At 20.1% G+C, this 13068-nt stretch overlaps 2 protein-coding genes across 2 annotated transcripts; both read left to right on the top strand. All coding sequences in view use genetic code 6, as the record gives it.

The window, feature by feature from the left end:
* Positions 1-351: 351 nt before the first annotated feature.
* On the top strand, positions 352-4803 carry TTHERM_001247830 (cyclic nucleotide-binding domain protein; the record flags this gene model as incomplete). The annotated part of the gene is made up of 13 exons (XM_012799331.1): positions 352-441; positions 727-816; positions 983-1072; positions 1369-1458; positions 1905-1994; positions 2279-2368; positions 2668-2757; positions 3027-3116; positions 3403-3492; positions 3758-3847; positions 4104-4193; positions 4438-4508; positions 4682-4803. Coding segments are annotated over 13 exons (1183 nt in total), but the record flags the coding sequence as incomplete, so codon positions are not given.
* A 3945-nt stretch (positions 4804-8748) lies between these two features.
* Positions 8749-12772, top strand: TTHERM_01247830 (PAS domain S-box protein; the record flags this gene model as incomplete). Its single annotated transcript, XM_001029911.1, has 4 exons — positions 8749-9316; positions 9559-9777; positions 9862-12544; positions 12709-12772. 4 exons carry the CDS (start codon positions 8749-8751, stop codon positions 12770-12772), a joined length of 3534 nt encoding a protein of 1177 aa, XP_001029911.1.
* Positions 12773-13068: the final 296 nt, after the last annotated feature.

The following is a 13068-nucleotide window of genomic DNA, read 5'->3' as shown; positions in this document are numbered from 1 at the left end:
GTCTAGTTTCTGCTTTAGCAAATTGCACTAATATCACAAAATTGACACTTGATTTTGTGTAAATTCAGTCTATTTGATTTGGAATATAATATTTATATTTATAAAAAGGAATTTAAAAAAATTAAACTCTTTTAATTTGATTATTAGTTTATTATCAAATTTATTTATTTTTTTCTTTTTAATTGTACTTGTGTTTTTTTTTCTATTATATTTATAAATTTCACTCATTTTTTTATTTTTTTGCTTTTATTATTTATAAATTGATTTCTTCTTATTATTTTATATTTTTTCTTTATTTTTTCCTTCTAAATAACTAATAAATTAAATATTTTTTTTTCAATATTTAAAAAGTAACAATTAAATTGGTGCAATAGGTGCATCAGAATTAGGTTCTACTTTAGCAAATTACACTAATCTCTCAGATTTGACGCTTTATCTTGGGTAAAAACAGTTTATTTGTTTTGGATTATGATATTTCTATTTATAAAAATGAATTTAAAACAATTAAACCTTTTTAATTTGTTTATTAGATTTTTATTAGAATTATTTATATTTTGTTTTTTATGAAATTTGTTTTTTCTTCTTCTATCTTTCTTAATTTCACTCATTTTTTTATTTTAAACATTTCTTATTTATTAATTCATTTCTTATTATTTCATATTTTTTCTTCATTTTTTCCTTTTAAATAACTTTTAATTATCCATTTTTTCTTAAATATTGAAAAAGTGGAAATTAAATTGGTGAAATCGGTGCATAAGGATTAGGTTCTGCTTTAGCAAATTGCAATAATCTCTCAAATTTGACGCTTTATCTTGGGTAAAAACAATTTATTTGTTTGAGCTATGATATTTCTATTTATAAAAATGAATTTAAAACAATTAAACCTTTTTAATTTGTTTATTAAATTTTTATTAGAATTATTCTTCAATTTTTCTTTCTAAATAACCTATTAATTTAATATTTTTTTTCAATATTTAAAAAGTAACAATAAAATTGGAGATTAAGGTATATCAGGCTTAGGTTCTGCGTTAGTAAATTTCACTAATCTCTCAAATTTGACACTTTATCTTGGGTAAAAACAGTTAAAAGGATTGTGATATTTCTATTTCTTAAAATGAATTTAAAGCAATAAAGCTCTTTTAATTTGTTTATTTGCTTTTTTATAAGATTTATTTATTTTTTTCTTTTTTATAGTACTTGTGTTTTTTCTTCTTCTTCTATCTCTCTTAATTTCACTCATTTTTTTATTTTCAAGATTTAATTTTATCATTTATTAATTAATTTTTCCTTATGACTTCATATTTTTTCTTCATTTTTTCATTCTAAATAATTTATTAATTATATATTATTTCTACAAAATTTAAAAAGTTGCAATAAAATTGGTGTAATTGGTTTATCGGGCTTAGGTTCTGGTTTAAAAAATTGCACTAATCTCTCAAATTTGACACTTTATCTTGGGTAATAACATTTTATTTGATTTTAATTGTGATATTTATATTTATAAAAATGAATTTAAAACAACTAAACACTTTTAATTCGTTTATTAGATTTTATATAATAGGAAAATTATGGTCTGGCACTATATTTTTTTGAACTTAATTTTTTTAAAAAATCAAGATTAAAAATTTATGAATGAAAAAAATTAAGCCTTAAAAAATAGAGTGCCAACCACACTTTTCTTATTATTAGCTTTTTATTAGATTTATTTATCTTTTTCTTTTTTATTGTACTTGTGTTTTTTTTTTCTTCTATCTTCCTTAATTTCATTCATTTTTTTATTTAATACATTACATTTTATTATTTATTAATCTATTAATTCATTTCTACTTACTATTTCTTATTTTTTTTTAATTTTTCTTTCTAAATAACTTATTAATTATTTATTTTTTTAAATATTTAAAAAGTGAAAATTAAATTGATTATTTGGGGGCATCAGGTTTAGGTACTGCTTTAGCAAATTGCACTAATCTCTCAAATTTGAAACTTGATCTTCAGTAAATTCAGTTTATTTTGGAATATGATTTTAATTTTATAAAAATAAATTTAAAAAAAAAGTTTCTCTTCTAATTTGTTTATGAGCTTTTTATTAGATTTATTTATATTTTTCTTTTTTATTGAGCTTGTATTTTTTTTCTCTTAATTTAACTAATTTTTTTTATTTTTAACATTTGCTATTATATTTTATTGAATCACTTCTTATTATTATTTCATTATTTTTTCCTCATTTTTTTCTTCTAAATAATATATGATTGAAATATTTTTTTCTATATTTAAAAAGTAACAATTAAATTGGTGATGTTGGAGCATCAGGCCTAGGTTCTGGTTTAGTAAATTGCACTAATCTCTCAAATTTGACACTTGCCCTTCGGTAAAAACAGTTTATTTCTTTTAAATTGTGATATTTCTATTTATAAAAATGAATTTTAAAGCTCTATTAAATTGCTTATTTGCTTTTTATTAGATTTATTTATCTTTAACTTTTTTAGTGTACTTATGTTTTTTTTTATTTTCTGTCTTTCTTAATTTCCCTCATATTTTTGTTTTCAACATTTGCTTATATTATTTATTGATTGATTGATTCATTTCTTATAATTTCATATTTTTTCTTCATTTTTTTCCTTCTAAATAATTAAAAAATTTTTTATTTTTTCTTCAATATTTAAAAAGTTATAATTAAATTGGTGCTATGGGTGCATCAGGCTTAGTTTCTGCTTTAGCAAACTGCACTAATATCTCAAATTTGGCACTTATTCTTGGGTAAAAAGTAGTTTATTTGTTTTTGATTAAAATATTTCTATTAAAAAAAATTAACTTAAAACAAAAAAACTCTTTTAATTTATGTATTTATTAGCTTTTTATTAGTTAGATTTATTTATCTTTTTCTTTTTTATTGTACTTGTGTGTTTTTTTTTTCTTCTTTCTTAGTTTTATTCATTTGTTTCTATTATTTATTTATTGTTTCATTTCATATTTTTTCTTTCTAAATAACTTATTGATAAAATTTTTTTCTTCAATATTTTATAAAGTTATAATAAAATTGGTGATTAAGATTTTTCAGTCTTTAGTTTTGCTTTAGCAAATTGCACTGATATCTCAAATTTGACACTTGATCTTGCGTAAATACAGTTTATTTGTTTTGGATTGTGATATTTTTAGTTATAAAAATGAATTTATAACATTATAACTCTTTTAATTTTTTTTAAGATTTTTATTAGTTTATTTATCTTTTTGCTTTTTATTGTAATTTTATTTTTTTCTTCTATCTTTCTTAATTTCACTCATTTTTTTATTTTCAACAATTATTATTTATTAATTCATTTCCTCTTATTATTTTATGTTTTTTTTCATTTTTTCCTTCTAAGAAACTAATCAATTTTATATATTCTTTTAATACTAAAAAAGTGGAAATTAAATTGATGCAACTGGCGCATTAGGCTTAGGTTCTGCTTTAGTAAATTGTACTAATCTCTTAAATTTGACACTTTCTCTTGGGTAAGAAACAGTATATTTGTTTTAGATTGTGAAATTTCTTTTTTTAAAATGAGTTTAAAACAATGAAGCTCATTTAATTTAATTATAAGTATTAATTTTTTTTTAATTGTACTTGTTTTTTTTTCTTTCCTACTGTATTTATAAATATCACTAATTTTTTTTTTTAGTATTAGCTTTTATTATTTATTAATTTATCATTTCAAATATTTCTTATCTTCTTTATAAATTATTTTATATATTTATATTTCTTTCAATATCTAAAAAGATTCAATGAAATTGGTGATTAAGGTGCATCAGACATTGTTTCAGCTTTAGCAAATTCAACTAATCTCTAAAATTTGACACTTGATCTTGCGTAAAAACAGTTTTTTTATTTTAGATTCTGATATTTCTATTAATAAAAATGAATTTAAAAGAATTAAACTCATTTAATTTTTAAATTAGATTTTTTTTTTTCCACATCTTTCTTAATTTCATTCATTTTTTATTTTTACAATTTGATTTTATTATTTATTTATTAATTTATTTCTTATTATTTAATATTATTTCATCATTTTTTTCTTCTAAATAACTTATTAATTATATATTTTTTCTTCAATATTTAAAAAAAGCTAAAATAAAATTGGAGATTAAGGTGCATCAGGCTTAAGTTCTGGTTTAGCAAATTTCACTAATCTCACAAATTTGTCTCTTAAGATTTGGTAAAAAACTTATTGTTTATTTTGGATTGTGATATTTCTAATTATAAAAATGAATTTAAAACAATAAAGCTCTTTTAATGAGTTTATTAGTTAGTAATAATTGCGTTTTTTCTCTATTAATTTAACTCATTTTATTATTTTTAACATTTCTTTTTATTATCTATTATTTTATTTCTTATAATTTCATAATTTTTCCTTCTATATAACTTATTAATTATTTATTTCTTCTTCTATATTTAAAAAGTTACAATTAAATTGGTGCAATCGGTGCATCAAACTTAGGTTCTGCTTTATCAAAGTGTATTACTCTCTCAAGTTTATCACTTTAAATTTAGTAAATTTAGTTTATTTGTTTTGGATTATGATAATTCTATATATAAAAATGAATTTAAAATGATATGCCCTTTTAATTTGTTTATTTAATTTTTCAATTTCTTCTTTATTACTCTGCTAATGCTTTTTTTATTTATTAATTTAATAAAATATAGACTTTTTTACCCAAAATAATAATAAAAGAAACTAATAAGCAAGTGTCTTAAATTAAAAAGATTAGTTGTATTTGAAATAAATTGGTTATGGTGATAGGCATGCAATAAGTGAAAAAGGATGAATAAATATAAAATATTTGAATAATAGAAAATAATTTGTTTTATTATATAATATTTTGTAAAAAGAAAATTTAACCTAAAATATATATGATAGATTTATTTATAATAATTTTTATATTTATGAATATCATATTTTGGTTATCTTATAAATAGGTTTTTATCAGTAAAAAATTCTTTAAATAAATAATATATTACAATATTATCAATAAGTTTTATATAAAATAAAATTATGTTAAGTTCAATTATTTTTTGAATTTATTTAATAATATAAATTATATTTTTTCATTTATATTTAATAACTATTTACTCTTTTATATGTTTTTTTAGTTCTAACATTTATTTATTTTTATGGAAGGTCTCCACTTTCACTTATTATTTTTGAATTTATATTGACAATAAAAATACTTTATAAGGTTCCTTACACATCATTATATTTTATTACTCATAGATAAATAAAAATACTGATTAATTTATGATTTTTATTACCTTCATTATCTACGAATATTTACTTTGTTATTAAAAAATTTTAATTTACTTTTTGTTAGTTGGAATATTGCTAAAAAGCATATTTTTAATATTTAAATGCATTAATTCTTTATTCATGTAAAATAATTGGTTCTTTTAAATTATAAATTCATTCTCTGAAGTGTCTCAAATTCTTCTCTAATATTTGGATTTTTACTTACTTCTAAGTCATCTGTTGCTTGTGTTATTTTTCTTCTTCTATGTATAATATTGTTAATTTGATTGCAATTTTAGTGAATGAGTAATCAAATTATTATTACCATAAAGTATTTTTTAAATGTATGCTTTTCATATTTACTCAATTATAATTAATATATTTTTTATTTAAATTTAATTTTTAATAGTTATTTAGTGTAGTCTAAAAGCTCAATTATTTTAGAATTTTATTAGATAAATATTGAATAAAAATTATTCATTTTTTGCTTTTATGTATTATTTAATTCAAAGCTTAATATAATACTAAACCGCGATATGGATGGGATTTAAGATATAAATCATGTTAAAATGAGTATCTATCTTTAAATGAATTAAAAAAAATAAAATGCAATCGTAAATAAATAAACAAAATTAAAAATTTTTTAAATGCTAGAATTCATTCAAAAATACTAAAATTATTTTGATTTTACAAGTATTATTTAAATTAGATAATATTTCAAATATCAATCAGACCATAAATAAATATACTTAGTTACTTACTAATTTCCAAAAGCTTAATTACCTTTCTTTTTTCAGATTTCTTAAAGAGTAAATCATTCTTATTCATGCAAATAAGAATTCTTAATTTCTTTCTTAAATATAATTTTTATGGTTGCTTTTCTCTAAGTTTTGATTTGATTAACTATTAAATTTTTTCTTTGTTAAGATAATATGAAGTTATTGAAGGTCTATAAAAAAAAATGTGATTACAAGTAATATGTAAATTAATGATCAATAGATTGGGATCTAAAATTTATCTATTTACTCAAATCATAAAAGAAAAATACAGCGTGGGAATATTTTGATTAATTAATTAATTCGTAATTTAATAAAACTGAAGATCAATCTACGCATTACCTTTTATTCAAAAGAAGTAATCTTTATTACTTATTTATTTACATTTCTAGATAAGAATAAATGTTTAAATTTTCTATGTTATATTAAAATATATTATTTTATTAACTTTTATTTATAATTTATTTTTTAGATTTTAAATATTAATGCTAATATATATGATACATTTACACCTAGATAAGAAGAAATTATAGTCTACAATTCCAATAACTCTGATTAATTAATTAAGACAAAATAAATTAATTAGCTAGATTATGAATAAATTTTCCACTAAAAATGATATATGTAAATCATTCAAAAATTATCATAAAAGTATAAATGTGATAATTTAAAAATCAGATTTATTTCATCTTGATATATAAATAGTTATTTAAAATTATATAGATAAATAGCTAATCAGAAAGATAAATAAATAAATAAAATGAGAAATACTAAGTCTAATAAGTAAGCAGTCTAAAAAGATTTATAAACAAAATAACATTTTAATAACTTATAACTGAGATAATTTTATCTAAACCATTTGATTAGATTAATCAAACCAATTAATTTGACTAAGACTATATCCATTTTAATTGTTGTAATTCACTGCCTCATAATACTTTCTTTTGCATTAAAGATTGATAGTATTAAATAACCTTAATAGCTTAGAAAAATTATATAAAGTAGAGTTTATAATATATCAAATTTTATACAATATCTTTAAATAGTTCCATTAATAAGAGATTATCTGTCCTCATAAAAATACTATAAAACATCATTAGTAATTATTTCGTTAATTTTAAATAGTCTCTTTGTTCTAAGTTTAGCCTTTGTATTTGCTTTTAGAAAACTGAATCTCACAAAATACTATGAATTATTTTTCTAAATCTATACAACAATCTACAATAAATGGCCATTTTATGTATCTATGAATATCTCCCTAAATATTCTATCATAAAATAGTAATACTTACTCACTTGCTATTATATTAATATCCTTTACAAATATTATTTTAACTTTGGCAATAGGTAATTTATTAAATTATTATTTTCTTAATTTAAATTCAGTCATTTAATAAATATAAAGTTTGTTTTTGATTAAATCTTACATTAATTAATTATAATTCAAATTTACATTTACATTCATTGAAAAGTTTCTTAGTTGAAGAATAATGAAATCTTAGTAACCTAGTATAAGAACTAAATTTAATTAATTTTTATTAACCATATAGGATATTTTTTAGAAGTACATAATATCAGCTTCTCTTTTTAAGAATCGAGCAATTACTTAGCACGAAAAGCTAGCAAGCAGAAATTGTTTTTAGTTATTTTAAGGACAGTTTTAATATTTCTTTATTAATTTTAAGGACATAACTTAGTTGCAATTTATTCTTTCATTTACTTTCTAGTTGAAGTTATTTTCTTGCTATTTGATGACTACTACTTATCAAAAGACATTAATTAAATTTACTTCTATTTATGTGCTTCTTCTCTTCAAATCACTTTCTGTCTTTTAATAGAATTGTATATTTTTAAAAATACTGACATTATTCTGGCTTGCTTAGTAACAATACCATTATCAATTAAATTAATCAAAAACTATAAAGAAGCGTAAAATCTAAGTCTATTTCACTAATTTTCAAATATCAGCGAACTATTATAATAGAAAGACTAGTAATTCTTAAAAATTATAAGAATACTTCTGAATTAAGCAGTATTAAGCTAAAGTAACTACTTACTAAGAGGATAAGGAATTAACTATGAAATTATAATTTAATTTCATGAAAAACAATGTTCTAATAGTAGCCAGTATTGCTTCTGTCATAAATTCAGAAGATATGTAATAAATATATTTTTAATTCTGAAATAAATTATTTCGAAATAGAAAGAAATAATTCTTACATTTTTAAAATTTTAATTAGCTTAACATATTTTTAATCATCAAATTTTATAAAGGATAGATTCACGTCAATTCAATTTAATTAATTATATTAAATTATATTTACATTATAAATTTTTATTAAAACCGACTAAAAGGAAAATAAAGAATCATTGCAAATTGAAGAATTGTCTGAATAGCATTTTAGGTAAGAATATGCTCAGTTAGTTATACTTTATTTACTAGAAACCTATATCTAAAGCAATTAAAAGAACAACTAAAGTGAGAGTTCTTTCGAATTAAAAATATCATATTTGCACTATCTTTATGAAATAATCAAAAATCCAACTAGAGTCCTAGTATAGCTTTAAAAAATATCAATACATAATAATTTAAATAAAACAAATAAAACTAGCTTGATTAATTAATTTTACTTTGAGCAATTGAAGCTATAAATTTTAAATGATTACAAAATAAAACTATTTGAATCTAATATAGAAAATTAATAATTAAATATGATGGAAATTATTTTATTTGATGATAAAATAAATACTTGCAAAGAAAGATTTAGTACACTTTTATTGCAAATAGGTCATTTCTATGACTTTTTGAGTGGAAACTATATTTAATTACATCAACTAGAAGAAATGTCTATTCCTTTAATAAATTTAAACTAAAATTTAGAATAAAATATTATTGAGCTTTTTTAAATCAACCCTTTAGATGTAGATCTTTAATATCTAACTAGTATATACATCTAACTCATAGATTTCTAAAACAGAAGAGTTAATAAATTTCATTAAGCTGGTTTGGACCTTTCAAAATAGCAAAATGACAAGAAAAAAAAGTTAGCTGATACAAGCTAATTCTCAGAAAATTCATGTGTATTTTTTACATCCTTCATAGAAAAGGAGTTTTTGATTAAAAAGACTTCAAAAACATTTGATAAAATATTTGGTTACAGTTCTGAGTTCATCTAAGGAAAATAGCTAAATATCTTAATACCAAATCTTATTAAAAGACAACATAACTTAATGATTTAGGCATTTATTGATGAATAAGCGATGGAAATTATTACCTAAGGTATTTTTTACTTTTAAACAAATTTAAATTTTTTAACACTGCAATTCATCACATTTTCCTTCCTATCAAATAAAATTTAGTATCTATAAAATTTGGGTATAAAAATTTTTTAAAAATATTTTTGTTTTTTTGGAAAATATTGTGTTTTCACATTTATGCAATATGTTAATAATTTATTTATTTATTTTCTTATTTTCTAAAAAATTATTTTTATTTAAAATCAATTTTATAAATAAATAAAGGAGAAAGAAATTTATTTGGCTTGGATAAAAAAGGTTTTATTTTTCCTATTAGTTTAAGAATCAAGATATAAGTTTTTGAAAATGATTTGGGAGTCTGTGCTCTCGCTTAGAAAAATAAATAAAATTTTTCTTATATGTTTTTTGAAAGTGAAGGAATAATCACTGATTTTTCAAAGAAAATATATCTAGACATATTTTAATTTCATGGATTGAAAAAATGTAAAATTTTATAAATATTTACCAAATTAAATTCCAAACTCTTTCACTAAATAACTAAATTAAAAATTATTTTTTTTAAAATAGAATAATAGTTAAACATTTTTGAGTTGATTCCTTCTCTTGAGGAGATAGTTAAGACCTAATAGACTAACAAATATTTTAGCAGTGTCTTAGTAGTAAAAGATTAATATTCAGCCTTAAATTTAAATCATGAAAATCACATTTCATAGCCCAAATATATTAATAATTATTTCACACAAAACGATGAAGTTTTCCAAATCTAATTTAAATTTTTTAGTCGTTAAACTAAAAATAATGTTGATATTAAGTATATTGAAATAGATTTTTACTCAAAAGAAACAAACCCAGTTAAAAAATTAATGGTCTTAGATCAGTTAAATAAATAAAAAATATAGAGAGAATCAATGATATTTCAAAAATCAGATAGCTAATAAACTTTTTTAGAATATCTCAGCTCTTTATAACAATAGCATTTTTCAACAATAGATTTTACCTAAGTCTTTGAAAGTTAAGATTAGAACCCGACCAAATATAAGGAAGATATAAAAATTTATCAAAATTATTTTTTAAAATAGTAAACAAAAGAAAAAAATATTTCTAACAATAATGAACAAACTCAAAACTAATTTGATAGCAACAAATTTATACCTTAAAATAATAACAATACTTATCTAAAATACTTATAAGATTAAATGTTGTTCAAAAACTCTGAAAATCTAAATATTTATCAAAGAAAAAATGAATTAAAATAACTAAATTCAAATGAATTTTAAGATAAATAAAATCAACAAGATCTTTAAATATCAACAATAAATTCTCCAAACAATAAAATACTTACTAGCGCTATTGAATAAACTGAAATGATTTTATCTCCTGCTTTTTCTTATCAAGAAAAGTAATAATTTCTGATAAATTAGTCAAATGAATATTTTAATTTGAAGCTCTATTCATAATAAGTTTAACAAAAGAACAGCAATTTACAAGAAATATCTTTGAATAATATTTCTTCATACTAATATCTGAATAAGTTACCAAGTAGAAACAATATAACGCCTAATTAACATAATTACCTGAAATAAAATAGCTGCTTAGATAATCCTTTTTTACAAAAAAATATTATTAGTTAGGAATTATCAGTAAAAAGGAGAGAATCTAGAAGTTTTAACAACTACAGGGAATAAGAAGATTTAAAGCATGAGTAAAAAAATGAAATAGCTAGCATAAACTCTAGCAAGTATAGTACTGATGAAATTATGAAAAGGAAAATGATACAAAGAATTAAAAAAAAGGATTTTAATAAAGGATTATAGCTTATGGTTTTAACAGGAATTTTAGCATTTGTCATTCTTAGTATTGTTTCTATAATTATATATTTTGAGAATTTAAATAGCTTAGATTCTTTTGTTTAATCGTTTTTAAAAATTGATGATGCTCTTTATTGCTTCATCGATGTAATGAATATTGTTGCAATGAATAACTACTAATCAGTTTTGGGATAAAGCTAATCTTTGATTATAGATGATTTAGACCTTTAAAATTATTAGAATTAACAATCAGAATATGAGCAAAAAATGGTACTGAAAGATTATAATGCTAATTTATAAAAACTTGTTTTGAATAACGATAGCAGAGATTAGCTTAATGAATTACAAAACAAGTTATTTTAAGTTCAAATTTATGCTGATGGTTTTTAGAATAGCTCTAGAGTTTAAAAAAACTCAACCATTACTTTTTAACAGAGTTTATAATACACTTTATTGTAGTTTTTCTACGAAATTACATTTTATTATCTTAATTATGAGGAGCAGTAAGAAGATTTTATTTGGGGAAATATCTCCAGTTTCAAATAAAGTATGAAAAATTTGTAATTGATTGTGGAAAATTATGCTTAAGACTAATTTAATAAAATGAATTTCTAGTAAATATCTACTATTGCTTTATTTACTTTTATTTGCACGTTGTTAGTATTTTCAGTTTTACCTCTTAACATTGTAATCCAAATTAACAAAGAAAAGGTTTTGAAGCTCTTTGGCACTTTTTAACCTTCGATAATAGAATATTAAATAAAACAATTAGAGCTAGGTCTATTTAAAATAGAGTAAATTACCACTTTAGACCAAACCAACAATAGTAATTACACTTGTAGAAGATCTAAAAATATAAATAAGTAATTGTAATAAGTAAGGGATTTAAATTTCTACTCTAATTAGTAAGAAGAAGAATAAAAATAGGAAAATTAATTAAAATATCAAATTCCTTTATACATTCAAAGATAGGCAGATAAGCGATCTAGATAAATTGCATCTTTTAGCAATCTACCAAAATTCAATTTTGTTTTATTTTTTTTAGGAATTGTTACTGTAGCTCTCTTGCTTATAATGCCAATTTTAAATTTAGTCGAATTCAATCCTTTTGAAAGAGAATCAAAAGCTACTCTATAAGATAGAATTTCTTTAATTGATGTTTTCTCTTTAATAATAGAAAACTAATCACCGCATATGGAGTAAGTGTATTTAGTATCTATTGGCTAACCACCTTAGACTTCTTACTTTTATAGCTATATGCAAGATCTATAAGATTAAAACAAGCAAGTATTTAAATAGCTTTAAAACTTAACTATTGATCTAGGAGTTGAACGAAATAATTAAAGAATGTTCATTGATTTTTATTAGAATTTATTAAACTTAAACTTGTGCTCAGTTAGATAAAAATATCCTTAATATTTTAATTCAAATATAACTGAATCGTAATGCAACAAATTATTTAATGGAATATTGCAAAGAGGTTTAATATTTTCAATATAAAAAGTTTTTTAGACATTTTAAGAATTTTACTAAATTTATTAAATTCAAGATTTTACTGAGCTTATCAACTAGTTTATGTATCTATAAAATTCTTATTCATTCATAGAATTTAAGCAGCTAATTCAAGTAATCTCAGAGGTTGTAAATGCAATAAGACAGTACTAAAATGAACAGTTATAATAATATGAAATCAATTTAAAGCAGAGTTTGCTTTATTTATTTATTATTCAATTAGTAATTATTTTCGTAGTATTTTTGATAGGCTGGTTATACCTCTTTTATTGGTTTAGAAACTAACTATAAAGAGCTACCAAAATATTCACACTATTTCACATAAATATTCTTTATGAAAACGATTTTATTTAATCATACTTCCGAAAAATTTCGTAGAAACATACAAGTTGAAAAAGAGTAATAAAATATAGATCATTTACATATATATTTCATAAACTTTAAAATAATATCT

The sequence above is a fragment of the Tetrahymena thermophila genome, assembly GCF_000189635.1.
Source record: "Tetrahymena thermophila SB210 genomic scaffold scf_8254477, whole genome shotgun sequence".
Lineage (NCBI taxonomy): Eukaryota > Ciliophora > Oligohymenophorea > Hymenostomatida > Tetrahymenidae > Tetrahymena > Tetrahymena thermophila.
This window is presented reverse-complemented; position numbering and strand designations above follow the sequence as displayed.